This window comes from Desarmillaria tabescens (genome assembly GCF_030435595.1).
Source record: "Desarmillaria tabescens strain CCBAS 213 chromosome Unknown EV420scaffold_4, whole genome shotgun sequence".
Lineage (NCBI taxonomy): Eukaryota > Fungi > Basidiomycota > Agaricomycetes > Agaricales > Physalacriaceae > Desarmillaria > Desarmillaria tabescens.
The window spans coordinates 293,609-319,987 of NW_026848303.1; the positions used below are offsets into that span (position 1 = coordinate 293,609).

Below are 26,379 nucleotides of genomic sequence, written 5' to 3' on the forward strand. Positions count from 1 at the left end.
ACTCAAAAACATGGATAATCGTTTCCTAAAGACCTGGTATGTTGATATGCGACGTAGATGCGATTCCGTGCACACCCAAAGCCCGGTCAGTTGACGCAAGTCAAGAACTGACACAAGAAACCTTGTATTTCTCCAATAATTATCGTACTTTAAATAATAGATCATATTTCGTCCATAGCAGCCTTTACTCCGTCCGCGAAACTACCAATTACTTCCCGAAGCTCTTCCTCATTCAGGATAGCTTCATGACAGCGAGCAGCAACTCCAATCGTGTTCGTTTCCGCATTCAAAGCGACATCAATGTACAACCCATGCTAGCAACGTCAATCAGAACTAATTCATGGTAGTACAAGGTCTGCGCGCATACCTTGGGAAGATATGAAAGATCCAATGCGTCGACCGACGACCGAAGCTCGAAAGGCTCTTGAGCAGCATAGTCAGTAGGCACCCCAACCTTGGCAGGAACGATCAGCGAATTGTCCATGACACAAAAATTAAAACACGCGTACAGGGAAAATCCGCAGAAGCGAATCCTGAGAGATCGTCCGGATCTTGTTGCCATGCCAAAGGAGATTGATGAAGATATTAAAAAGCGGACCGTCGTGCTGAACCCACTGAAGAATCTCCGGTAAGGCGCTTTGCTCGAATGCAGTACGCCTTCCGAGATCTATTTGAACTTGACGCGCTACGTCGCCGACTTGACCGAGACCAGCTGCTGGAATACACATAGGCAAAATATTGACACAAGGCCCTGCAAGCCTCTCGAGGTCGTCGAAGGAGGCCGCACGACTAGTGTGGTACACGCCCAACACAGGAGAGTCTTGTCCTGTCAAGCTCTTACCTACACGACTCCAGACTGCCAACACCAAGGCTTGAAGGCCAAGACCAGCGGCTTGACAGCGCGACTGCAACGAGTCTGTCGAACTAATGATAGCGGGAGCTCGCACAAACACCTGCTTCAGATCTGAACAAGTCTGCTTGGGTTCCAGAAGTGAAGAGCCATTAATCTTCAACGAGTCCCGCCAAAATGCGGCTTCGGCGGCCTTATCTGACATATTAGAGACATGTTTGACGAACCCGGTAAAGTCTGGAGCACTCTTGCAGTCGAAACCTTGGTATAATGCGCACAAATCTGCAACCAGAAGAGGGACAGACCAGGCATCTAGTAGAAATAATGCATCAACAGGGGCTATCACTCTTGAGGATAGTCGTCTCTTACCGTACGTAGCGTGATGGAGCACGAGTAACACCGCGTCTTGGTTTCTCACCCTTACAAGCTTGATCCGGCCTGACGGTGTAAATAAGGTCGATGGCCGGCGATATTCTATTCGCACTTGCTCTTTGACGTGCTGCTCGAAATCCCCGTCAAATTCGGCAAAGGTCCAGTTTAGATCGCTCTTTGGAAGGTTCTTTTCAACAACTTGGAGAACATTGGAAGAGGAAGTCGCAGCAAACACGGTGCGGAGGATGCTGTGGCGTTTCCGAAGAGCATCCCATGCTTGACGTAGTCGGTCAACGTCAAGCTGTTCAGAGGGCTTGTATACGAACACCGGCTCGTAAAACGTGCCACCGCAGCTGAGCCATGCGCAAAGGTGATAGTGTTGACCCTAAATGAAAACATTAGCTTCCGAATATAGAAGAATCAGCCTTGGTCAAAGCATACAGGAAGAACAGGGAGCATTTCCTCAATGTCCTCGTCTCCAAGACCCAGGAGCTCTAATGCCTGCGTGCGCTCGTGTTCTTGTACGAGTTCTCTCGTAGACGTCGCCTCATGAGCAGAACTCTGAGATGCCTCGTAATTCCTACAGATCCCCGCAATCGTCTCACCCACAAATACGTCAGATACTGCGATGTCGAGTCCCTGACTTCGGCATCTAGATGCGATCTGAATCGCAGCAATGGAGTCTAGTCCGAGGGCATAAAGCGGTGCGTGCAATCCTATGCGTTCGAGAGGTATTCTGGAGATGTTCGAAAAGATATCGCGTAAAACCGCCTCGTTCGGCGAAAATTCCCGAGTAGGCTCACGCTCATCGGCATTACTTTTAGACGGTGAAGGCACGGCGCTTTCCTGGGAGATAGTAGCTACCTCTCTGAGGTTGGGGGGATAGCTCAGGACACTATCCGAAGGTTTCAGGATGATGTTTTCAAGGGTTTTCCGTAGGATCTCAAGGGTGCCTCTGAGTTCGTCCTCAGAAAAGACTTGAGACTGACACCCCGCTCTAATCTCTAGAACGTCACTTGCGTGAATGATTTCGAGGTTCAAAGGATACTAAGAAAAACAAGTTAGCATGGCAGGTACATAATCGAGAAGGAAGACCGACCTCGGCTGGTGACGCGTCATTCGACAGGCTGTATGGAGCCCACAAATCTAATCGTGATCGGCTTTGTTCTCCAGTGTGTTGCTGGAATACAAACAAGGTGTCGAAGAGCGATTCTCCGGTGGAGGCGTCGGCACGCCACTTTCGTTGTATAATACGAAGAGGGACATGATGGTGAGGTTCACTTTGTACGTTTGACACATGCTGCGCTTGAGCGGCTTCGGCATTTGTCCAAGCCAGTTCGGATAACGTGAACCGGAATGGAATAGTACTACGGTCATATTAACACTAAGGAATTTTCTAGACCAAAGGAAATGGCTCTCACTTGAAAAGCGGACCACTGGCATGCAATGCGTTGTCAAGCTCAATCGCACGACCAGAGACGACTTGTCCAAAAACTACATCCGGTGAACCAGTGATACTAGCCAATGTTTTGCCCCTAAGGAAGTATAAGATATCTGAAAGAGAATTCAGGAAATCACCGACCATGCTAGAAGAGCAACGGCTTGGACAGTCACACCCAGCATTTTGATTGAATTGAGAGCGCTTTCAGGAAGGCTCAGTAGAGTTCGAGCGAGGTGTCCACGTGCCGTAGTTGCCTGCTTCCTTGTTAATGGCGCACAAGAGAACTCCGATAAACGCCTTCGCCAAAAGTCTGACTCGTCTTTAGAGCTGTGTAGGATGAACGGTACGGCTTCGGGGAATTGTGGACGCTTCAAAGGTGAAAGTCCACGGTATACAGCAGCGACATCATCGAAGATAGAAGGCAGAGAAAGCCCATCGTAAAGACTTTGCTATGTGAGTAGCGAAATACGGTAGAGAGAAAAAACTCTCACCAATGATGAATTAAAGCGATCAAAATTCGCGTATCTGGAGCACATATAAGGTGGAAGGATAGCGGCGGCACCTCAAACGCATGCCCATCCTGAATCGCTTCTGCATCCTTAATTTTCTGACCTACTGAGCGGATTTCTGCATTGGAAGAAAGCGAGTACTCCGTCCAGCGTATGGGCACATTACTATGAACTGCGGCGATCCAAGCGTGATCGCCTTCTGGACATGCAAGGAACGAGCAACGTAAGATGTCGGTCGACGCAATTATTTGTTCCCATGCAGATTTCAGGCGCTGAGTGGATACTAACGGATGTAGCTCGATCGCGTGGTCCCCCATGTACAGCCTACCGCTCGACGCGACTGTCTGGGTGAGCATTCCTGTTTGCAAAGGTGTTGCAGGAAAAATTGCCGTGATTATGTCATCCTCGGCAAGAAGTCGAATAGAAGGCTCATACTTGCTACGAAGTTGCGCCTGAAGTTCTTTGAAGGCACTTACAATGGCGTCGGCGGACTCGGACACATCCACGGAAGATTCGTTAGCGTAGTTCACAAGTTCCCCTATACAAGGATGACGCATGATGGCGAATGTAGGAACAGTGAAGCCTTCAGCTCTTAGCTGCTGGGCAAGGCGAATGCTAGTGATGGAATCGACTCCGAGGTGAATGAAAGAAACGTCCTTGGTGATAAGAATCGGATCTACGTTGCAAAGTTTGGCAACTACGTCCCGAACTAGAATTTCTTGAGACGACCAGGTCGAAGGGTCATACGAAGGGCGTTCCACTGGCGCTTGAGTGGACGGTGAAGACAATGTTGGCATCACGGCTTGGTTAGGATCAATAAGGAGATTGGTTATACGGGTCAATAGGGAAGTGACAGAGGCACTCAAGCCGAAGCCAGGCGTATAACCAGCGAGGATAGTGGCAGTGTTTTCGCTTGGGTTAGATTCAAACGCTACAGCCAACGGATACTATGATTAAGATGAGTTCATAGATCATAGGCAACGAACGGAGTGTATAGCTTACATCGATGGCTGCCTTACTCTCCAGTACTGACCAGAGATTATGGGACGAGGACGGGGATGTTGTTAAGCGATTGAAATTAAATAGCGTATCAAAAAGTTGCTCGCCAGAACCAAGCCACCGTTGTATCAAACGAAGAGGAGTATGCTGATGTTCCATCACAGATGACAGGTCCACCTGAACCTGGCGCGCGATATCGGCAAAGATTTGAGCGTCTACAGCACGAACCCGGACGGGTACAGTGGTGATACAGGGAGCTGAAGGGTGGTAGAGATCACCAAAAGATATCAAATAGAAATAAGAGACATACCTAGCATGTTATCCACTCCGTCGACGAGTAATGTGCGTCCCGAGAGAACGACACCGAAAACCTTCGATAAATATGAGGAAGGAATAGATTAAAATTGTCCCGACAACGTACAGAGTCACTGCTCTTCCGATGCTCCCCTAGTGCAATCCCAAATGCTGATAATGCCAGAACATGAAGACTGATATTCAAAGCGCGCGCAGTTTGCTCGAGAACAGACAACGGTACGTCGAGAACGTGTCTTTGATGATTGGATTCAAGGTTGCCATATGTATGAGTGAGGGCGGGCTTGGGAGCATTATCGAGGTAATCAGAATAAAACGAGCGAGCCGACTCTTGTGATTGGTGCGCAAGATGGCCGATCAGGCGACTAATCGGAGGTCGTTGGAGGGTAAAACACCCTAGGTATCTTTCGTAGATCTCTGACAGGAGCATTGGCAGCGATTCACCTATGCAGAAGACATGTCAAGTTGATACTTTTCCCTCTAAGCTAACCACATACCATCGTAGATTGCATGGTGCATAGTAAGACGAAGATATGTCGACTTGACCTTCGACGAATATAATGCAAGCCGAATGGGCGGTCGGGTCCCGAGATTTTGCACCACGTCGAGTTCAACGGCACCCATATCTCCGCGAAGAATAACCAGAGGATCCTCGTCATCAGGCACTTCAACAACCTTCCAGATGCTTGAGACGTAGGAAAGAACGACTTGGACCACGTTGCTATCGTCGACGAAAAAACAGGTTCGCAGGATGTCGTTTGCCGTAATTGTCTCATTGATTGCATTGCGAAGCTGAGACAGATCTGCTTCGTTGATACGTAGGACGAAGTGATTGACGTAAATGGGCTGAGCCGAATTGAGCGTATGAGCCACCAGCCCTTCCTGTAATGGTAGACAAGGCTGGACGAGCTGGATGTCATGATCCGGAAGACGACTCCGAATCCGTTCCTCCAGACGAGTCTCCATCTCCCATGTGGATACATAGTTCCTGTCCTCGACGAGTGACCGCGATGATTTAGCAAGCTTAGATACGGACGGTCCAGCGAGAATGACATGCGGAGGAACAAAGAAGCCCGCCGCTTTCATCTGGAAGCTCAAAGAAATTGCACTGAGTGAATCGATCCCTAGTTCCAGTGTCGTTGTGTCGGCATTCATAGCGTCAGCGGGAACCTGTGTAATGCCACTGATGATGCTGCATATCTCTTTCTCGAGTGCCGTAAGAGGACGTGAAACAGACGACTGTTCGCCCGGACCACTTAGAGTCGCCAAAGAAGAGCGAATGAACACATGCTTCAAACGTTTATGATCGACCAGCGAAGAGAAAACATTGGCAAGGGGGATAAAGTCTAAGGGAATTATCAAGTCGGGAACCAGATACGGGGGTAGTCGGCTTCGACAAGTAGAGAGTAGAGCTCGCGCTAGTGCTGCATCTGTTGTGCAAACATTCGGCAACGAGCCCAAAAGTGGGTCGGCGTTCATTGAACGCGATATGAACGTGATAACGTATGTCTGTAATCCCTCTGGATGATCAAGTGCTAGCGTGTGCACATTTAAACCTTGCTGAGCTAGAGAAGAAACCACTTCGGAAATCTCGGCAAGATCGAGCTTTCGCTCTCGCAGGAATACTTCATCACGACGAAGCAAGTCGACCGACTGTCATAGACGAGTTAAGAACGTGATCACGAGAGGAAAACTGTAGCGCACCTCATCAGCCCTGACACGGGCTACGAAGCCTGTTCTGAGGATAGGTCCATAAAGAGTGTTAAGGACAAAGCGTCCCACAGAACCCGGCAGGTAACCGGGAGATATTGACTTTCCCGACAAACATAGCTCCTAACTCTGATTAGTAGAGGCATTTGGCAATCTGAGAGTGAACGCACTCCTTCTTCGCCTCGAAGTGTGGGTTGTATTGATTCGGCACGGAGGACGACGGCTGCATAGTTACTAACGATGTTCCCAACATTCCAGTTTGTTGTCGTGGAGCAGTACTTGCCCATAAAGCAGATACCCGCCGTTTCTGAAGGCACGAGTCTTGGTCAGGGCGTATGATTAAGACCAGGTGACTCACCACTGAGTCCGAATGCCTGATTGAGTGGTTAGCATGTACCAAAAAATGCAATATACAAGCTTACCGACAGAACAGTTATATCGGATGATCCAGTCCACTCGTCCAAGAGAGGAGAATGAGAAAGATAGCCTTGTAAGGGAGAAAATGAGGACGAAGAAGCGTAGAATGTCCAGCTACTGACCAGTCAAAATCGTGCACTGTAGTCTGGGTACATCGCAGGGCCGTACGCCTTTGCGCTCTAGCCAAGCGGGGAGTAAACTGCGAGGGTAAATAAGTTTGGACATCAGATAACAAATGTCCTCCTACATAGCATGGGTGACACCGGTGTTATTGAGGACTGTTGGACAGTCGTCTTGTAAAAGAACGCGCGAAACACTTGCTATGGCCATTCCCGTGCGCAATGGCAATAAGAGCTCGAGGAGATGACCATCGCATGCTGACTCAGATGTCAACAAGCATGAAATTGATAAACATGTTGCCTTCTTACATAGGGGTAACCAGCTCAGGAATTCTCCCGCATCGTTGAGCGAGTGGTGTCGGTGGAGTTTGTAAGCAAATGCCTCGACCAAAGCAACCAAGCTACTCGAGGAAACAAAGCAAGGGCGAGAAGTACTGAGATGTCCGTCTCTGAACATTACTACGATAGATAGTTAGAATAGAGGTTATGATCAATCACGTCTATAGACTCACTACAAACAACCTCGGGGGCCGAATATGCCGGTGCAGATACAGGGTAGCCGGAGATTTGCTGCGCGTGTTGCGTATCATCGATATCAACAATCCTTGCAGGTTCAATAGAAACGAAGTCCTCTGCACAACTCGCCACAGTGAAAACTAAAGAAGCACCTCCGGTGCGGAACAATAACCTCTTGCGAAAGGCAGGAATCTCATATCCAATGGGAAGATAAACCTGGCACACAGTTCTAAGGCCAAAGTGTTTAAAGTGATAGAACGATGACTTACACAACCAGACTTCAGTATCCTGACCATTTGGACGTCAGTCGCATCTTCTTGAATCTTGAAGTGACAATGAGAACGCACCCGAACTGGTAAGCAAACATTGCATGGCACTGGGGCATACACAATGCAATAACACCTAGATATGTGGTTCCCCGACGAATCCAGTGAGCGATGCGGTTGGAGGCCTAGAACGGAATTAATTCAAACTACGGGTGACATTCTTCGACGAACCTCATCGAGTTCTCTGAAAGTCCACGTGGAGTGAGTGCCTTTCTTTGCTTTATAAATAGAAATGGCAACTTCATCTGGAGAAGTGAGCGCGCGCTTTGAAAGCCATTGGATAGGTTCAAATCCGGATGAACTCGAGAAAGTCGGGACGGGGATCGACCTTAACACAGAGAGATGTTGCTCCTTGAGGCTAGGCGATAGGTTCGAAAGTGGTCTGTCCAAGGATTCTAACATAACCTCCAACACCGCACTGAACTGATCTGCCAGTAGCTTTACTTGTTTGGAAGCCCTGTTGCTTGGTCAGAAAGTCAACACCGGGAATATGCGTGACACATACATAAAGTCGCTACTTCCTAGTACGTTCACAACCACTTTATTAGCCATGACGGCAACATTAACTGCCAGAGGGTGCTCCACGCCAAGGCTCGCGATATCAGTACAGTCAGCCCATAAGCTTGGAATAGTTGGCGAGGGGGCTTCTTCATCCACAGAATATATGACAAAGACTGCCGGAAAGACTGGTTGGCGAACGGGCTTCTGAAGTATTCGACGGAGTCGTTGCAGTGAAACAAATCTGTAGTTTACGCACTGGCTAGACAGGGTGGCAATAGCACTGATGAGAGTCCGAGGTGAGGTGTTTCCGACGATGCTCGCGGCGACTGGAGTGGTAGTTATCAGGGGGGCTATTGCACTTGCCAGCTTGGCATTTCCTACGCGAACAGAGAGCGTCTCTCCAAAAACAACTTTATCTGTTCGAAGGTACGAGGACAAGACGTAGGACCACGCAGCTTGTAAGACGTGACTAATGGAGCACTGGACTTCACTCGCAGCATGAGCAAGGTCATTCCTGTCAGGTTCGAAGGAAGCAGAATAGAAGCGAGTCTTGCGGCCGGAATCCTCGTCAGAAGACAGGTTTGGCCAGAAATTGGCATCCTCGTCAGCGAACGGGCTAAGAACATCCTGCCAGAAAACATCAGACATTTTTGGGTCAGTGTTGCCAGACACCAGCGACAGAGCGCCCGACAGTTGTAGGCGGGAAATGTGACTGCCTCCCTGATAGGAAGTCTGTACATCAGCCAAAAGGTGCCCAATGGCATCTGCGTCGTACAGTGCATGGTGTATGCTTAACATTAACCAAGATTGAGTGTCGTTGTCTGTGTTGAAGATAGTGAGCGACCAAGGTGGTAACTGTGACCCGATTCGTGACACGACGATGCTCCGAGCAATTTGCTCTGCATCATTATTTACGTTTCGTCTATTGCATCGTTGGCGAGAAGCATGAACGAGCGGCTGCGAGAGAAGCGCTTGGATGAACACTCTGACATTAAAGAATTAGCGGTACAACCACAAAGAAAGAAGCGGCACTAACGGCGAAGGGGCTGTATCAGTGCCGGCAACGGAATAAGCGGCTGCAGGGAGAAAAACCGTCCTTAGGGCTTCTGTGCGGGTCGCAACGTCCGTCCATGCTTCTAACAGTTTGTCTAAATCGACGGCCCTTCCAAACGAAAAGAGACGATGGGACCAGTATGCAGATTCATGTTTTACCGTCTCACCCAACATGCCTTCTTGCACTTAGAAGAGCTATTCGTAAGTTTTCCAAACTCGTTGATTCGCAGATGAGACTTACAGGGTGTACACGGGAGGATACGCTCCACATCCTGAAGAGTACGTTGTACATGTGGTCGCCATAACGAGTCGAACTCTTCGAACCATGCAGATATAGGCACTGAGCTGGGCAGTTCGTCCGTTTCGCTAGACAGGACCATTCTAGCCAGTTGCTTGGTGCTCGGATGGCGTAGAATATCACTGACAGCGACCGGAAGACCTACTCCACGGAGGCGCGAGGTCAGTTGAACGGCGCGGATCTGCTACGTTTAGCTGCAAACAAAAGGTAGCGGATATGGACTTACCGAATCAATGCCCAGCGCAGCAAAACGAGTAGTCTTGCTGATAGAATCAAGCGGTGTATCTGTAAGATCCGACAGCACGTTCCTGATCTTTTCCTCGTTGTGAGACCAGGCTTTGTCGTCGTTGTCGCCCATGGCAACAGCAATGGCTGACTCCCATGCCGAAATATCCATCGAAGCATAATATTCTCCTAGTGCTTTTCTATCCACCTTATTAGATGCAGTATGTGGAATGTGTTGAACCACTACGATAACGCTGATTATGCGATGTGAGTCAAATACATATCAAAAGCCATAAGATACGTACTTCGGATGCATGAAGACGGGTAAAGATAAATCTGCATGCTTCCTAGCAGCACAGGCAATCGCAACGGCTTCATGGTCAGTGCACACATTTCCATCGTTGTCAAGGGTGGGTGCGGAGATGAAGGTACAGACAACTTTTTGAGGACGACTACGTTTGATGGGGTCAATACATGACAGATTGACGTACGATTCAAACTTACTCGGGTCTAGAAAGGAGCATCGTGGACGCCTCTCGCGCGAGAGCATGACAAGAACCTAGTGCTGCACTTATTTCGGACAATTCGACTCGAATACCTGGTGGATATTGGGATACATTCACAACAGTATAAGGGACACGCACCACCCAGCTTCACCAAGTCGTCATTTCGACCCACAAATTCGCACGTACCGTCGTGAAGGAACTACAGTAACGGTCAACAATATACGCATATTTAGTTGCGCAGAGCGTACGCGAACGATATCCCCAGTCAAATAGATCTTCCCGGCGATAGGGTGGTTGATGAACTTCTTCGAAGTCATATCAAGCTGGTTATGATATCCGCGAGCATTTTGATGGCCACCCAGAGCTGCACGAAGAAAGATCATGATGAGCCGGTTGATATAGCTAAACAGAGACAGTAGGTGTACCCAGTTCGCCCACAGCGCCACGAAGTAGAACACGTTCATTCTGGACGGCAAAGCAACTGATAGTCGGGATAGGAAGGCCAACATTCTGAGCCTTGGTAGTTTCATTCGGTTGGAAACGACGATCTGTTCTAGCATTAAAAACCTTGAAGATAACGCCTTTAGAATGCCTTACATGTCGCAATTATAGTGGCTTCCGCCGGACCTGAAAGAGTATTCAAAACAAAAGAAGACATGACCGTGCAGATTGCGTACCGTATGTGTTCAACGATACTGTTCCTGGTCGAGACCAAGCATCCGCTACAGTATCCGGCAGCTTCTCTCCGATGCTGATAAGACTTTCAAGTGAGTTACAGGCACTCAATGTGGACTGCGCCATAAACGCCGGAGTCAACTTGATCACATTATTCGTCAGTTGTCAGGCATGTCCGTAGAAGAAACAGCGTACGAATGCATGCGTTGCTTGGAAGCTATTGACAACGTCTGCAAACTGCCCAACAAGAATGTCTTTGCTAGAAGAACAAAGCGTCCCACATGACTTTCCCAGAGCATAGAAAACATCAAGAATCTTTGTCCATTCAGTTAAGCTTGATGTCAAAATATGGCCTTACCTACTGAGACGTCAAACCTAGGAGACGAATGTCAGACTTTGGAAGGTGTCGCTGAAAAAATTATGCTTACGTGTATGCAGAGAAATTCAAACACCGAACACCAGGAGAATTGAATGGAATCGCTTCTTGCAACACTGTTAGAGCTTGCACCGCCGCTCTATGTTCAATCGGCACGCCCTGAAAGGCATACACTGAGTGACGAAATCGAGCGTCAGAGGAAGTCACGAACCTTCGGTGCACCGGTAGTACCACTTGTCCAGATCAGATACGCTAAATGGGCTGAGCTAGTGTCGACGACTGGCGCATTTTCAGGTTCGTTAAGTAATCGCACGTCGTCAAGGGCTAAAACATCTAGTCCTTCGGGAATAGCCGTCCGTAACTCGCGGCATGCCTCCTGATCCACAACCAGCACGACCGGTCCACCAGCTCGAAGAAACAAGTCTTTCTGGCGTAGCTCTGGAGCAGCATGGTCTACCGGGCACCAGCAACCTCCAGCCTAGATAAAGCGTCAGAAGGAATACGGCAAGACTAACTGTGAATCAACAAACTTTAACCACGCCCAGTATAGCGACATAGAGTTCAGGACACTTTTCCATGCACAGAGGAATTGGTGTGTCGTAGAGCTCGCCATAAGTCTTGACCAGGTGGTGCGCTAGCTGGTTCGCTCGACGATCAAGCTCACCATAGGTCCAGCGTATGTCCCTCTCTGGGTGCGTCAAGTCAGATTTAAACCAAACAGCCAGGGCGTCGGGTTGTAACCGGGCATTCTGTTCGAACTCATGATGGATGAGAGTCGAAGGCAACACTGACTGGAGCGTTGGCATTGGATTGATGGACGCCTGCAACTCGTGTCGAACACCAGATGTAGCATGCAAAAAAGGCAAGTCTGTTGGTCTGTCTAGAATATTCCTGAGGATATCATCGAACTGTTGTAACATGTTCTCGCTAGCTGTGGGGATGAGAACATTGTTCGAACACGTTGCTCGAAGACGAATCAAGTCCCCTTCTTCAGGCCAAATTTCAAGGACGACGGCAAACTAGAACACTTTGGTCAGCTCATATAGAAATACTACTAAATGTCAGCTCTACCTCCGTGGCCATAGCTGGGTATATTGCTGATGTCCATAACTCGGTCTGAGATGCCCCCTGTCCGAACTGCTGCAAAGCAACTGTAGTATCATAGATGATACCATTGTCACCGCTTAGAACGGCGGTAGGAGGGTGGCGCTTAATCAGACTGTCGACATTATTTTGCACTAGCCGGGACAAGAGGTCGCCTGTAGTGGCTCCTGTGACATTGCGAACGCGCACAGGTACCGCAGTAAACACGGGACCGACCGTGTGCTCGAGAGCTTCGGACGTACGACCGCCAACAATGCTACCGAAGACGATGTCCTCGGCGTCGGACTCAGAGTAAGCAAGCTACCCAGATATCAATAGAATGCAAGTAACGGAGAAAAATTGCATACTAAAATGCTAGCCCACGCAGCTTGTACCACGGCTAATGGAGTTGCATTCAGCTTTCGAGCCTTGCGAGCAAGGTCAGACATGGACGTCGACGACATCACCGTCGATACATGGAATCCCGGCTCCTTAGCGGACTGCCGAAGGCCGGTGAGATCAGGAAAAGAGTCAGGAGTAAAATCTAGTTCAATAGTCAGAAAATGAAACATGCTACGTCTTGGATGGGTCACCTTTGAGCTCCTCAACCCAGTAACCATTACACGCATCCATATCAGCATTGAGAACATCAATAATGGCATTCTTGAAATCATCCCGAGGAACAACCGCGTTGGGATCGTGATATAAAATAGCCAGTTCCTCGAGCATGAGCGCAAGCGAAGCACCATCTATGATCCTTGCTGAGTGCGCGACTGATTTACAACATGAAAAACTCACCAAAAAGCGCATGGTGAAGCGTCAGCACAAACCTAACATCAGAGGAATCACCATTGCGCATCAATGCCACTGCCCATGGGTGGCGAAGGGACAGGTTTCTGGGTGTGCGCTCAACGTAGTCTTCTATTAAAACGTCGACATCCTCTCCCAAGTCCTCAATCCAGCGAATGTCGCACTCTTCACCAGAAACCAGCGCAAATGGACTGATAGTACTGTTATCAACCAGGACAAACGAAGTGCGCAATATCGCATTGTGGCGGACCACGGCCTCCCATGCCTGCTTGAAGCGTTCCAAATCGACTTCCTTTTTGAGGGAATAAACGGAATGATTAATATACCCGGACTGTCCTTCAGAACGTAGGTATAGAGCAAGTAAACTAGCTTGCATAGGTGTAGCCGGCGTGATCCGGTTCACGTGGTCGTGTTCCTGCCGTACGGCGGGACCTGCTTCGGCTGCGAACTTCTCCAAAATTTCAACGTGCTTCGTAGGAGCATTGGTATCAGTATCTTGGTCTTGGCTCTCCATGAGCTTTCGAGAAAGATACATTGGTGTCGGGTTTTGCAGCTGATAGAAATTACATGAGCTCATGCGTCAAGAAAAGGCATGACACGAACCACATCAAGAATGGTTAAACTTTTGAAACCAGCCTCACGAGCAAGAGTCAAGAAACGGACACCACGTAGGGAGTCGATGCCGAGAGAGATAAAGCTACTGCTGAGCGAAATGGAGGCCTCGTCAAGTTCGGCAGTCTCCGCCACCAGCCTAACAACAGTCTTCAGGATCTCAGGATCTACTTCACTTCCAGTATCCTCCATAACCCTATCATTAGCCTGAGATCCTGAGAAGAGCGCCGCTACGAGTTTCGCTATAGCTCTACGATCTGCTTTTCCCGCCGTCGACCTGGGGGTTGTCTGCGCAAGGAAATAACCAACAGGTCGCATATGGGCGGGAAGGCGAGCTTCAGCAACGCGGCCCACTTCGTCTATAAGACTCTTTTCTTCCGGCGTAATCAAAGCAAGAAGCTGTTCGGCTCCAGAGTCAGACTTGTGAACGACGGCGTGTGCTGATTGAACACCAGGGACGGCGGATAAGATGGCCTCAATCTATAAAAAACCTTAGTCCCGGCCAGCTAGAATATGATGGCAAATACATACCTCCCCCAATTCCACACGTCTACCACTAAGCTTTACCTGATCCATTCCCATGCGACCGAGGTATTCGATTCCGGACCACTGACCATCTTCGTCGATTACGATGCGTGCGCGATCACCTGTGCGATACACGCGTCCAATGCCATCAATCTCTACAAATGCACGGCCTGTTTGTTCTGGCATGTTGAGGTATCTATGACTCATATATGAGTACAAGCAAAATGATGGAAAATATGGACATACCCTTTCGCCAGCTGAGGACCTCCTAAGCCCAGCTCTCCCGGAAACCCAAGCGGCACAAGTACGGGTTCGGTTGGATCCAGAATCATCATAGAAGCGGTCGATATAGGTGGTCCAAGGCGTGAACCAGACTCATTACGGGGGTGAAGACGCAATGTCACATTGATAGCAGCCTCCGTCGGACCCTGAGCAACGCTGGATTAGTATGGATATCTACCCCCCACAAGATAGGTCTCACGTAAGCATTATATAGGACATATCCTTGGTCTGGTCTGCTGAATGCATCAATGACGCGCTCGGAAAGGCGTTCACCCATGGTCCAAAGCTCGAATGACGACCCTATGCATTCGGGACGCAGCATAGCTGCAAAACTTGGGGTAGCCATCATATGAGAGCAGCTGAGCTCTGAAAGAACAGCTTCCGGATTTGTCAATAGACGTTGACGGTTCGCAGCGCATATCGTCGTGCCGGACGAGAAGTTCATAAACGTCTCCATAAGAGACTAGAAGGAATGAGAAAGGGTGATAACAGAGAGTAGGAATCTACCTACCGGGTCAAAGGTTGAGGCAGCAAACTGGAACCAGCGAGTTCCTGGAAGCAAAGCGCGAACTGCGAGATGGGACGAGATTGAACATGCGGCCCCCAAATGGGTAATCTGGACACCTTTGGGTTTTCCTGTCGACCCAGAAGTAAAAAGAACTACCGAAATATGAATAAATTATTCCAAGTATTGAGATTTATCACGCACCATATGCTAGGTCTGACTCGCAGGGTGGCTCCCATTCCAACGGTGCCTCTTCGGGTGCTACAGCAGATGCTACATCCACCCAATGCACGTCCTCGACGGCATCCATCCATTCAGGGCGAGACCCTATCCCAAGAACGACTGGTGCACGAACGTCCCGCACCAATTCTACGATACGCTCAACTGGTGCAGCATCCAGACCCGGAAGTGGCGAAAACGCGCAGCTTGCGCGTAGGACCGATATGTATCCGACATAAAGCTCCGGAGAAGGAGGTAGTGCCAATGGAATAATACTCTTCGTTTCATGGACCAAATAGCGCAAAATCCGGGCAATGTTATACGACTGCTGGTCGAGTTGGCGGTAAGAAATAGCACGACGAGGCGCATTTTGAGCATCCAAGAAATCAACGGCCGTTGCGTCCGGATTATCAGCGGCTTTCTGGAGGAATGCACCGTGGAGAAGAGCTGGCCGCTCATTTGAGAACGGAAAGCCCTGCGGCGGATGATTTACGAGAGAAAATTCATCGTCGTTGGTACTGGCAACAGCAATACCGCTTTCTTGGATATACAGGTGTAGCAACCGCCATGCAAGAGAATTCGGAATATGTTTTTCGGAGAATCGGAGGACAAGAGACGAGGGACTAATGTGGAGATGGAATAAAACGGGTGCAACTGCGAGGGTCTGCGAAGGCACGTGAGTGTGGGAATTATCGTCGGCCACAGCGACGGGACCTGCGCGCACCTTGGATTCCGTCGTCAACGACGACGAAGACAGCTGAACCTCGATAGCTTCTAGCCCGGTCACCCGGGAATTCTGGCGCGTAACCAAATGCTCTGTCGCGTCTTGCTCGTCTCTTCCTTCAGCGATAACGCAAGCATCGTCTTGAAACCTGAACGCGAACTCGCCAGTCGTCCCTATCAACGTGCGCACAACTGTAGCGAAGGCAAGAGTATCTGCTGATGCAGGAGCCGAAGCGGAAACATCGAATGTGATGACTGTGAGCGGGTTTTGGGCAACACCGGTGATGGAAGGGAAGAAACATGGAATACGAGTTGGGGGTAACGCTCGCACTGGCTCATCTGGCGACGAAGAATCCATCTTTGCTGCCGTCTATGATTTCCAGTACGTCCAGGACTGTGGTACTTGTCTCGGGGGCTTTTTTTTTACATCGGTAATTCAAGCATTCGCATCTTATCAGATAATTTTCTGCCTAATCTTGGCCTGCGTCACTGAACCTGGACCTATCTGATCTTATCAGATAGTTTCTGATTCCGGGATTCTCTCAATATCAATTTTCCGAAGAGATTACGTTCCAGAGTACATTCAGTCTCCATCTGTATGAAAAGCATGTGGTTGTTCACTTTTGGAGAGCAGTGAACATGCGCTGGAGTCATCTACTGGCCAATGATGCTTGCGAGAATCACGGCTTTGGAAGCACGAACCTTACGGCTCCATTCCAGTACATTTCAGGTAAGAACCGTTGAACTTACCATACGACTCCTAGCCCGGTGGTCACGCCCTGATATCCATATGCGGATCAAGGAAGGCTCAATAAAGAGCCAGTTCTATCGGGTTTACCGCCGTTTGAGAATTCTGACGACTAATTTCGAACCCGTTCGCAGTCGACGACCCGGCGCGGTTGCTAATAACACACATGTGCACGAACGCCACTGGACCTGACGACCGCGCGACTCTACCTATACCCTTGTCCAACCAACGAATAATGAAAGTTGTATCTAGTTTCTTCGCGTGTTCATGGTATCTTACGGCCCATAATTCGAAAAATAAGTTTGCTGAGGTGACATCACAGACAGCACCCTGATGAAAATCTGGCAGGGAAGAGCAAATCATCTCAAATATTACGGTCATAACGTTCCGTCACCATCTTGCCGCTCATAATTGTGGAGAATGTCACTATCGGCCCCGAGTGCGCAACCTGTGCCTACCTAGGCGCATAACAGACGCGAGTGATTGCAATCTTCGGATGGTCTTTTGAGAAAGACGTTGGCCCTGAAGAAATGTTGCCATAAAGACTTCATGGCTCATACATTTTCCAGCCAGACTGACAGAAATAATCATAAAGCCGACCAAACCGATTGCTTAGGTCCATAAGGCTCCCATTTTTCATGAACCTGGTGTTGACCATGTAGCTCTGGACGCGCGAGACACCTCCGAAAGGTGTTAATGTGCCTCAGCCGTTCCGGCCTCCAGGTAGTCTCAATAATATGGGGCTCGATGAGGACTCAACGTTTCGTAGACGCTCATACGGCGCAGGAATCACGCTTAGGTACGACTTTCGAACAAGGCGTCGGAGTTTTCGGACATATAGAGGGCGTCCAGAACTAAGTACGGACATGGCGTAGAAAAGTCAGCAAACACGGTGTACACGTAAGATGATGTGCTGTAACATGAAATTTGCGTCCAGAGTTCCGTATAATCGACGTGCTGACCTTTCGGCCGAACCCTTCCGCCATCTCACTCGGGCTCCATGCTCCAAGTCGTTGGAGATTCAAATAGCTCCCCTATCCGTTTTACCATCGTATGGCAGGGTCCACTCCGACAATGCATTATCGGAGGTGTCACGAGCAGGTCAATAGTCAGGACATGAGCGACTGCTCCTCTCGATATCCTCGACAGCCGCTGCTATATATGTAAGTCGCATGCGACTGGAACGAGCTGTAGAACGAGAATACGGCGGAAAATGGCAAGCCTGATTCTTGTGGCTCTTTCTCTCGATACTGGATTACCACAGTGCCGTCTCCGTTCCAGGGAACTGGTGTGAGGCCGATTCAGATGAAAGATCAAATTAATTTCATGAAATACACATATGTGACGCCGTTTGCGTCAGCCTAGCCATTACTTGCGCCCCGATGTCATCCAGAAACGGAACCACCGTACGATGGCATCAGCACTCTCCTCTTTGATCCACCCTTTTTATTCATGAAAACTGATATGAACACTGAAATTGGAATGCTACGCACTTTGATATGGGTCAGACATGTCTCCGCGGAGAGCAAATCCATGCTCTACTCCAGAGAACAGCTGAACATGGTAAGGCGTTTGCTTCTCCTTGAGGATATCCTCTGCCCTGTGTCGCGACTCTGCGGGAAAGGTATGGTCTACCTCAGAACAAGATAGCAGTAGAGGTTCTACGAGCATTCGATATAAGATTTCGTACCGCAGTAAGCCTACCGGGAGAGGTCGACTCACTAGCGCATGCGAAGAAATGGCTTTCCTTGAGAAAAGCAGGATGCGCAAAAGCCCCCGCGCCTTTCAATAGGAGATATCAGAAATTACCCTTTGGAACTTCAGCGCTTCAGCAAACGAACAAAATTGTGACCCCTCTAGAAGCGCGTCCATGACATACGGGGCCCCGAAACAATAACCGACAGCTGCATATTGCATATCAGGACCACCTGCAAACAAGTGAGCGTGCGCGCTTCTTGATACTCAAGGGATTGGAATCGTACCGAACTGTTCAACTACCGCGTCGATCCACTTCGGTACATTGCTATCAGCAAACGTCGTGTGTTTTTGCTTCCACGCTTCGTAATCGAAGTTCGGATTGGTGGTGCGGTCATGACGATTTTTACGGTGCCTTTGTACGGAGTCCTATCCAGACATATGGTTGCAATACAAAGAAAGAGAGCTATCGTCCTTACCCCCCTGAAGTAGTCCAAAGCCAAAACTGTAAATCCTGGGATTTGTTGATTTGTCAGCCAACGCGTCTTGTTATCGAACCCCCAACTGACCCTGACTGGCAAAGTAGTCGACTAAAAGCTGCCCGTTCACGAATATGTCGATTCCCCATACGTCTGGAAAATACAAGATGATCTGCTTTGTATTTCTCTCGGGTACTGGTTTCGAGACGTAAGTTTCGATATCCGCAATTCGAGCCCATTTGCCTCGGGGCACCCCTTCATGGGGGAAACAGTTTAAACAACAGTCAGCTGGAGGACTAGCAAGTACAGGGTCAGGCATGGCATGGGAGGTCGTTTAGTCTTTATCCTGTGACGGACCTTATCTTGCAGCATTTCGATGGTTCCACGATCCGGTTGAGTTCTTTCTGTGGATCACTTCCGACTGTCGCGAGATCCTTCTTTCATGTAGGGTCTGCTGAGGTGTCTGTATTCTCCGATATGAACCCAAACAACTCTCGTCTGGTCCTGTGATGTTTCCGTGTGCCTAAGGCCGGATATAAATAAACTAGACATAGACGTGGCTTCTCGTGCACCATGGCTGAAGCTACGACCCTCCAGCGCTCGACATCTATGGCCACAGAATCGTCTTACTCAACCGATATCGACAAGGAGAAGAGTGAAGTCCGCCATGTTGATATCCCAGCACCTATCGAAGAAGTTGATGAGACAAACAACGTCGGATATACCATCTACAAGGAAGGCCTCAATCATAGCGAGATCACCTCTGCGCAGAATAGGCGCATTCGGTGGAAAATAGACCTCATCATTCTCCCGATATTCTTGATCACTCAGACCCTGCAGTTTTTGGATGTACGGTCACCGTGGCTTTTGTTACATAGGCAGCTGATACTTCGGCTTTTCAGAAAACCGCGCTTAATTATGCCAATCTCTTTGGCTTCCAGACGGATTTAAATCTTCGCGGTAATCAATTCAAGTACGTGTAACGATGGCCCTTTGGTATAGTCTCACTACCATTTGAATGCAGTTGGCTCGGAAGCATGTAAGTAACAATCTTCGCTCGTTTCAATCTGTCTTGAATATTTTGCAGGGTATACTTTGGTTATGCGATAGCGCAGTAAGTTTTCTCGCTTCTAACGTCAGCATTTGCGAGTTTATTTTCTGTTAGATATCCGGCGCAAGTTCTTATCGGAAAATATCCTGCACAACGAGTCTTGTCATGCGCAGTCTTTATCTGGGGTCTGTGTGTTCTTACTAGTAAGACCAAACCTACTTCTTCCCGATGAATCCGATATCTGATCTCTTGCATAGTGGTATGGTGCACCAACTTCAGAACTGCCATGATAAATCGGTTTTTCTTGGGCATATTTGAGGCGTTCGTGTCGCCTTGTTTGACTTTAATGACGTATGTGATTCTCCTGATTTACTTCTAGCTCTAATTCATGTCTTTGAAAGCGGATGGTGGTATACGAGAGTAAGGATTCGCGTCGAGGTAATTCATGTGCTAATGATCACCAGCAAGAGCTTCCTCTCCGTCAATTCATCTGTATGTTTCTTTTTTGTCGGTGTGTGTATTCGCTATTCATTGTGCTCTAGGGTATTCCGGTCTCGGTGCGTTTATCCTTCATTGCGACATTCGCACCAACATCTTTATTCGAATTCAAGGTTGGGGCGGTTTGATCGGAAGCTAGTGCGTTTTCAAAATGTACGACCTCTGCTAATATAGAATCTAAATATGGTTCACAGTGTATCTAGTATGTACCTTTTAATCCGTGCATCGTTGCTCACAGTTATACATTACTAGCGGGAATCTCTGCGATTAGTGACCGTCGTGCCGGTCCAGAGAAGTGGCAATATATGTAGGCATCCTCAAGCTCATACCAGAATTTTCTCACGCCTCTGTAGTTTCTACATCCTAGGTTCCGTGACTATGGCATGGGCTATCGCTGTTTTCTTTTTGCTTCCTGATTCGCCGGTATGTTATCTTCTGGTAATTGCTAGTATAGCATTCGTCATCCGAGGTGCAGGCCTCTGCAAATTTCTTCAGTCCCGAGTATCGCGTCCTGGCCGTACAGCGTGTCGCCGGCAATCAACTTGGTATCAAGAACCGGAAGTTCAAGAAAGAACAGATATTGGTCTCTGCTACGGATCCGAAGATTATTATTCTTTTTATTTCTGTATTCGCAGCTGCGATACCGAATGGCGTGGTCAGGTAATGACCTTTTGCTTTTGCGTGGATTACATTGACTGAAGGCCTTCATATCTAGCAATTTTTCGTCGATCATTATGTGAGTATGTGGCTATGAATGAAGGGCATCCTGCTAACCCATCTTACGTAGCAAGGATATGGGGTTTTCCAGTACGTATGCCTTTTATCTTTGCGGATGCTCTTCACATGACATCTTCAGCGACGAAGACAACTGTGCTCAAAAGGTAGGGAGATCATCGTATATCCGAATATCCCATTAAAGTAACCTTTTCCTAGTGTTGGTGACATGGTACAAATCGCAGCTCTCATCGTTGGAGGTGTGATTACCTTGAACGTTCGCAACTGTAAGAGGTCGTCCAATCGGATGATTGGCTAGTAGTTAACCTGTTTCGCAGCGCGTCTCATGGCTGCCACGGCTGCCAACATTATTTGCGTAGTATCGGCTGCCTGCATGGCATACTTGCCCCGTGAACATGTGTGGCAACGTTTAGTATCATTTTGGCTAGTCAACTGCCAGTCCGTTGGATTCGTGAGTGTTAGAATATGCAGCGAATACATAAATACTGATGGTTTCTGTAGTCTGTCGGCCTGGTCATGGTATCGTCTAATATGGGTGGATACACGCATCGGGTAAGTAGTAGCGAGTCAAGAGATGCCGTATGCTCATGATGCGACTGCCCAGACTTTGGCCTCTGCCACTATTTTGTAAGGACTTCGCTGATATTTCAATCTATTTCTCTAAATATTAATAGCACCGCATATTGTTTTGGAAACGTCGCGGGACCATTTGTTGTGTGAGATTTCTATTTCATTCTCCACGGCATATGCACTCATTCTGACCTTCGTTCAGCAAACAATCTCAGGCACCATTCTATGTGAGCCTCTCATTTTTTTCCACGCCATACACTGCTTACTCCACGTTGCATCAGCCATCTGCTACTGCTGGGCTATTAGCCGGTTACTGCGTAAATACCGTTCCTCTACTTCGCAGGGCTCGAAATTAACCGTCCTAGATTAAACTTGTATGCCAAATTGTGCTGTTCATTTAGTGAGTCTCTTCGCTTACCGTGCATATCTTTCTTCCACTGATCGCGATTCACATAGCATGCTCGGCTTCAACAAGCGTCGTGATCGCGTCTACGGTCCTCCAGATATCGCGAAGTCGAAAGAAGCGGGAATGCAAGACAAGACGGAATGGGAGAACGCGGTACGCCTAACCTTCTTCGTACTTGTCCATCTCATTCTCACACCTCCACCTGAAGGATTTCCGATACGTCCTCTAATGATCGCAATGTCTGTTGTCAGGTAGAAATTTATCCAGAGCCAATGAGATGGTGTTCTTTGGCTATTGCAGAAAGCAAGCATGCGATAGATAAGAAAAGGTCCGAGATGAAGGGATATCGCGCTCTTGTGATTCCTCCAACAACTTCTAGCTTTTCTGATGGTGGCAATCGAAGAATAAGCAGTCCGCTCCACCGCTAACTGACTGCGGATGACCTGGTCTTTTATTCCCTACGCCTGATCCTATGACCTGTATCTAGCTAGCGAAATCTCACATAGCTGCCGCTAGCAGTTTACTCTCTGGTCTTTCCCATCCTACCCTCATGATCGATATTGACGAACAAACCTCCAAACCTCCGCTCGCTTTCCAGCTCCATGGTGATGTATGCATTGTTCGACCTACCTTTTGTTCAAATTTCACCGCAGCGTCCCAGGTCGCAATCGTTACTGGGGCTGGTTCCCGAATGTCAGGTTGACAGAAGCATTCCCATCTCGAAATATGCGATATTCACACAGAGTCTAGGTGAAATAGGAAATGGACGCGCCACGGCCATTCTCCTCGCGCGACAAGGCGCCAAGGTCGCCCTCCTTGACTCCAATCCAGAATGGGCAGAGGAAACGAAACGAATGATCACAGCAGAAGGCGGCATATCGGAAGTGGTCGAATGCGACGTGACGAATGAGGAATCGTGTAAAGCTGCCGTAGCTCGCACGGTGGCTCTTTTCGGAGCCGTACATATATTGGTAAATATTGGTAAGTATACTCAATATGTTGAATGCGGGTCTGCCGCTGAAGTGATAAGTGGGTGTTGACGTTGGGGGCCCGGCGCGTGGAACTGTCGTGGATGTCGATTTGGAGGCTTGGGACAGGGACTTCAGAACCAACGTGAGTTATCATGAAGTCACCAGATGCTTGCATGAGCTCGCTGTGACATCCATATAGGTCACCAGCATGGTGCTCATGTCTCGTTATGCTATTCCTGAGATGCGAAAGGTCGGACGCGGCTCGATTGTGAATCTGTCTTCCGTATCTGGCTGTGAACGATTCTTTTATCTGTTATTGAACCGGATCTAACGCGGTTTGCCATCCACATTAGTGAAGGGTGGACATCCTGGAGTTCTTTATCCCACATCCAAGGGTGCCATCATCCAGCTGACGCGTGCTATGGCTGCACACCATGGACCCGAACTGATTCGGTGAGCGAACTTATCCTGAACAAGGTTATCAGGCTGAAGTATAATGCTAGTGTTAACTGCGTCGCCCCGGTAAGCCGTTCAAGTTCTAAATGCAAACTGCCGTTACTTAGTATATCTTCCTCAGGGTATGGTCTTCACGCCTATGGTACGCGTTCCGAGCCTAAACTATACCTACATTCACGTTCTATGTTGAAAAGGTTCGTGAAATGGGAATGACCGAAGAGCTCCGGAAGGCACGCATCAATCAAAATCTCATGAAAATTGAAGGAAACGCCTGGGATGTAGGTTATGCCATTCTTTATTTGGCTAGCAGAGAAGCGAAGTGGATTACAGGAATAGTTTTACCAGTGGATGCGGGTACGACGGCAGGGACACCGAATCGTCCTGCACTGGAGGAGGATAAGCCAGTGAAAGCTGCAGAAGGAAAGTAGCTGTCAGGGCACTCGGAGTTGGACATTCTTGGCACTCGGAACAACGTGCGTCGGATGTCCGGACCGGATGGTAGATACCGATGTCCACCGAAATAAACAAGCCGATTGGCGTGATTTTTTTTTCATCCTCCACCAGGTTTCGTCTGCCCGTTTCCGTCCAATCACTGTCGTTTGTGTCATTCGCCTGGGACCTCTGCGCCTCTGAAATACCCAGTACGTGCTAGAGGAGGCGCATTGACATGGGCTACCTTCCAAAACAGTCGCTTGAAAACCTGAAAAAATACACGTATAAAGGAGTAGACAAGTTGGTATTTCTGTCCGTCATCCATCCGAAGTAATCTTGACTGCTGGAATAGGTCCTTGGTTTCTCGATATGTCTTGAACCCATTCTGGAATTGGTTTGTCACGTTGTGGCCTATGACTGTTGCGCCAAACACGGTCAGTTGTTTTTGATTGCATGATTATTTATATATAATGGATATTCTAGATTACGCTTTCCGGACTATGCATAGTCTTCATGAACTTTTTAACGATGCTATATTACGATCCTGCTTATTTGACGGAAAAGGGTGGCGCTACTGCTCTGCCATCCTGGGTATATTTTACGCGAGTGTTACTTTGTTTCCAGCTTCCTACAACGTCTGACTGTTATTCTAGGTGGGGGATAGGTCTCTTTCTTTATCAGAGCTTTGATGCTATTGACGGGTATGTCATGTCTTTTGGATGGTAATCAAACTCAATATCGGGCCAGAAAACAAGCACGAAGAACTGGAATGGCGGGTCCACTGGGGGAAATGTTCGATCACGGTGCGCGTCGACTTGAATCTGTTCCGACTGATTCTCATTTCTTCTGTAGGATGTGACGCTCTCAACACGACGGTAAGATCGTTGACCGTCACCGCTCTTGCCCCTTTTGAAGTTGCTGTCAGTTGGAGGTCATCATTTGCGCCCAGGCCATGAATCTGGGACGCTCGTGGTGGACTGTCGCATCCCAAGTTGCAACCCTGGCCAACTTCTATTTGACTACATGGGAAGAGTATCATACTGGTAAGTGCATACTATTCGTTACTCATATTCGTCTGATTCGCGTCAGGTCAACTTTTCCTTGGCGTTTTCTCTGGTCCGGTGGAAGGTATCTTGATGATTGTCACCATTTACTTCATAACGGGCTTCTTTGGTAAGTCCACGTCTACTGAATCATCGCAGCTCTTAACTCTTTGCAGGGCCGTCATTCTGGGACAAGGGCATCCTGACATTTTTACATATTGAGCACCTTCCGCCGTTTTCCAAGATACCCAACGTCGGACTGAACGAAACGTTTATGGTGTTCGCTGCCTTCGGCCTGGCGTTCAACATTGTTTCGAGGTATGTTGTCCGTTTATGCATTAACTGGATCTGACGCGGTCTAGTTATCTCAATGTTCGACGAGCGATGAAGGCAGCTGGGAAGTCCACTCTTCGACCGCTACTGTTTCTATTGCCATACCCCATTGCCGCGGCTATTCAAATAGCCTGGCTATCATACCCTGCATACCACAGTTCTGCCATTATCAACTCGAGTCTGTTTGTACCGTTCTTGTGTGCTTGGGGCCTTCAGTTCGCCCATCAAGTAGGACGAATGATCCTGGCCCATGTTACGAGCACACCCTTCCCCGTCTGGGATTGGATGTGGATATGGAGTATTATCGGGGCTATAGATGCGAACCTGCCTAGGCTCTTCGGAAGGTACCGCCAATTGCTGCCACTTAATCTTATACTTCATCTTGATCCTTCTCTTCAATAGGCCGCCCATTATCCAGTACTCACATGGAAGTACAGCCTGGTTTGTATACGGAACATTGGCTATATCATTGTTTACCTACGCCCGTTTCTGTACGCTGGTCATCAACGACATCACGAACTACATGGGTATTGCTTGTTTCACCGTGCGCAAGAAGGATGCTGCAGGGATCTGGAGAGATGCTACCAAGGAAAAGAAGGTGTGAGATTCATATATTGCTCTGATGGTGGGTCTCTTTCGACCCATCACCCTATGCAATACTGATGGCCCTCTCTGGCAGTATCTTTTAGGTCTCTTGTATTAACAAACACGTTTGCATCGCGTACAGCATCTGATTAGATAGACTAGATCTTAGAGGTGTTGGCATTCAAGTAGTATCCGACCTGCTGCCGTAGTTTTTCATGTCCTAAGTTTGTGCTGTATCCAGTACTTATGACGTCAAGAAATGATCTACTTTTACATCTGTCGCTGGCCTTCTCACTCCAGCCTAGAGATAAGAGTACCGCGAATATATAACAAAGCCGGCTTGCTGGTCAGGCGGCTCAGATCCCTGGGTCCTGTGACTGTAACATGTCGCGTGGTGTGTGACATCGACGCGT

At 48.5% G+C, this 26,379-nt stretch overlaps 5 protein-coding genes across 5 annotated transcripts; 3 read left to right on the top strand and 2 right to left on the bottom strand.

Moving 5' to 3' along the window:
- Positions 1-161: 161 nt before the first annotated feature.
- EV420DRAFT_1636500 (putative peptide synthetase) lies at positions 162-16,322 on the bottom strand (the record flags this gene model as incomplete). Its single annotated transcript, XM_060476596.1, has 50 exons — positions 162-314; positions 368-454; positions 510-1,162; positions 1,220-1,607; positions 1,664-2,269; positions 2,322-2,589; positions 2,644-2,757; positions 2,805-3,107; positions 3,155-4,119; positions 4,175-4,428; positions 4,482-4,542; positions 4,593-4,927; positions 4,981-6,136; positions 6,188-6,316; positions 6,364-6,500; positions 6,552-6,567; positions 6,616-6,680; positions 6,733-6,809; positions 6,858-6,987; positions 7,039-7,188; positions 7,242-7,461; positions 7,515-7,533; positions 7,593-7,696; positions 7,743-8,028; positions 8,077-9,057; positions 9,109-9,310; positions 9,367-9,604; positions 9,650-9,902; positions 9,954-10,100; positions 10,153-10,246; positions 10,293-10,353; positions 10,403-10,518; positions 10,580-10,702; positions 10,752-10,781; positions 10,832-10,970; positions 11,025-11,144; positions 11,192-11,204; positions 11,258-11,364; positions 11,417-11,683; positions 11,736-12,224; positions 12,277-12,609; positions 12,657-12,832; positions 12,882-13,037; positions 13,087-13,651; positions 13,702-14,190; positions 14,242-14,431; positions 14,482-14,663; positions 14,717-14,980; positions 15,029-15,177; positions 15,227-16,322. The coding sequence occupies 50 exons, from the start codon at positions 16,320-16,322 to the stop codon at positions 162-164; spliced, it is 13,656 nt and encodes a 4,551-aa protein (XP_060336770.1).
- A 1,674-nt stretch (positions 16,323-17,996) lies between these two features.
- Positions 17,997-19,332, bottom strand: EV420DRAFT_802874 (Alpha/Beta hydrolase protein). The gene is made up of 7 exons (XM_060483514.1): positions 18,977-19,332; positions 18,887-18,921; positions 18,695-18,836; positions 18,554-18,640; positions 18,435-18,494; positions 18,206-18,373; positions 17,997-18,154 (listed from the first exon to the last, which is right to left on the bottom strand). Exons 1-7 carry the CDS (start codon positions 19,203-19,205, stop codon positions 18,081-18,083), a joined length of 795 nt encoding a protein of 264 aa, XP_060336771.1. The 5' UTR covers positions 19,206-19,332; the 3' UTR covers positions 17,997-18,080.
- Positions 19,333-19,495: 163 nt separating this feature from the next.
- Positions 19,496-22,375, top strand: EV420DRAFT_1261364 (major facilitator superfamily domain-containing protein; the record flags this gene model as incomplete). Its single annotated transcript, XM_060467064.1, has 22 exons — positions 19,496-19,735; positions 19,789-19,865; positions 20,037-20,140; positions 20,195-20,288; positions 20,339-20,357; positions 20,402-20,444; positions 20,549-20,573; positions 20,674-20,742; positions 20,789-20,858; positions 20,911-21,095; positions 21,151-21,171; positions 21,223-21,242; positions 21,292-21,316; positions 21,369-21,436; positions 21,488-21,621; positions 21,672-21,736; positions 21,845-21,886; positions 21,943-21,967; positions 22,022-22,057; positions 22,106-22,140; positions 22,197-22,299; positions 22,355-22,375. 22 exons carry the CDS (start codon positions 19,496-19,498, stop codon positions 22,373-22,375), a joined length of 1,521 nt encoding a protein of 506 aa, XP_060336772.1.
- Positions 22,376-22,696: 321 nt separating this feature from the next.
- On the top strand, positions 22,697-24,001 carry EV420DRAFT_1261209 (uncharacterized protein; the record flags this gene model as incomplete). Its single annotated transcript, XM_060467055.1, has 8 exons — positions 22,697-22,844; positions 22,897-23,127; positions 23,177-23,259; positions 23,317-23,410; positions 23,471-23,570; positions 23,621-23,639; positions 23,695-23,715; positions 23,768-24,001. 8 exons carry the CDS (start codon positions 22,697-22,699, stop codon positions 23,999-24,001), a joined length of 930 nt encoding a protein of 309 aa, XP_060336773.1.
- A 114-nt stretch (positions 24,002-24,115) lies between these two features.
- EV420DRAFT_1508910 (choline ethanolaminephosphotransferase) lies at positions 24,116-26,253 on the top strand. Its single transcript, XM_060471453.1, has 12 exons — positions 24,116-24,305; positions 24,358-24,439; positions 24,489-24,607; positions 24,659-24,706; positions 24,753-24,808; positions 24,858-24,880; positions 24,931-25,048; positions 25,095-25,178; positions 25,225-25,366; positions 25,411-25,725; positions 25,784-26,006; positions 26,061-26,253. Exons 1-11 carry the CDS (start codon positions 24,241-24,243, stop codon positions 25,983-25,985), a joined length of 1,254 nt encoding a protein of 417 aa, XP_060336774.1. The 5' UTR covers positions 24,116-24,240; the 3' UTR covers positions 25,986-26,006; positions 26,061-26,253.
- The last annotated feature ends 126 nt before the right edge of the window (positions 26,254-26,379 follow it).

What these genes read in the sequence shown, in the direction of transcription:
- EV420DRAFT_802874 (XM_060483514.1), bottom strand. Translation starts at nt 19,205, where the DNA reads ATGCCTGACCCTGTACTTGCTAGTCCTCCAGCTGACTGTTGTTTAAAC. An exon ending in CTTTGGACTACTTCAGGGGG is followed by an intron (nt 18,837 to 18,886) that starts GTAAGGACGATA and finishes ATGTCTGGATAG; the next exon opens with GACTCCGTACAAAGGCACCG. An exon ending in CGCGGTAGTTGAACAGTTCG is followed by an intron (nt 18,641 to 18,694) that starts GTACGATTCCAA and finishes ACTTGTTTGCAG; the next exon opens with GTGGTCCTGATATGCAATAT.
- EV420DRAFT_1508910 (XM_060471453.1), top strand. Translation starts at nt 24,241, where the DNA reads ATGGGCTACCTTCCAAAACAGTCGCTTGAAAACCTGAAAAAATACACG. An exon ending in ATGGGAAGAGTATCATACTG is followed by an intron (nt 25,049 to 25,094) that starts GTAAGTGCATAC and finishes GATTCGCGTCAG; the next exon opens with GTCAACTTTTCCTTGGCGTT. An exon ending in CTTCATAACGGGCTTCTTTG is followed by an intron (nt 25,179 to 25,224) that starts GTAAGTCCACGT and finishes AACTCTTTGCAG; the next exon opens with GGCCGTCATTCTGGGACAAG.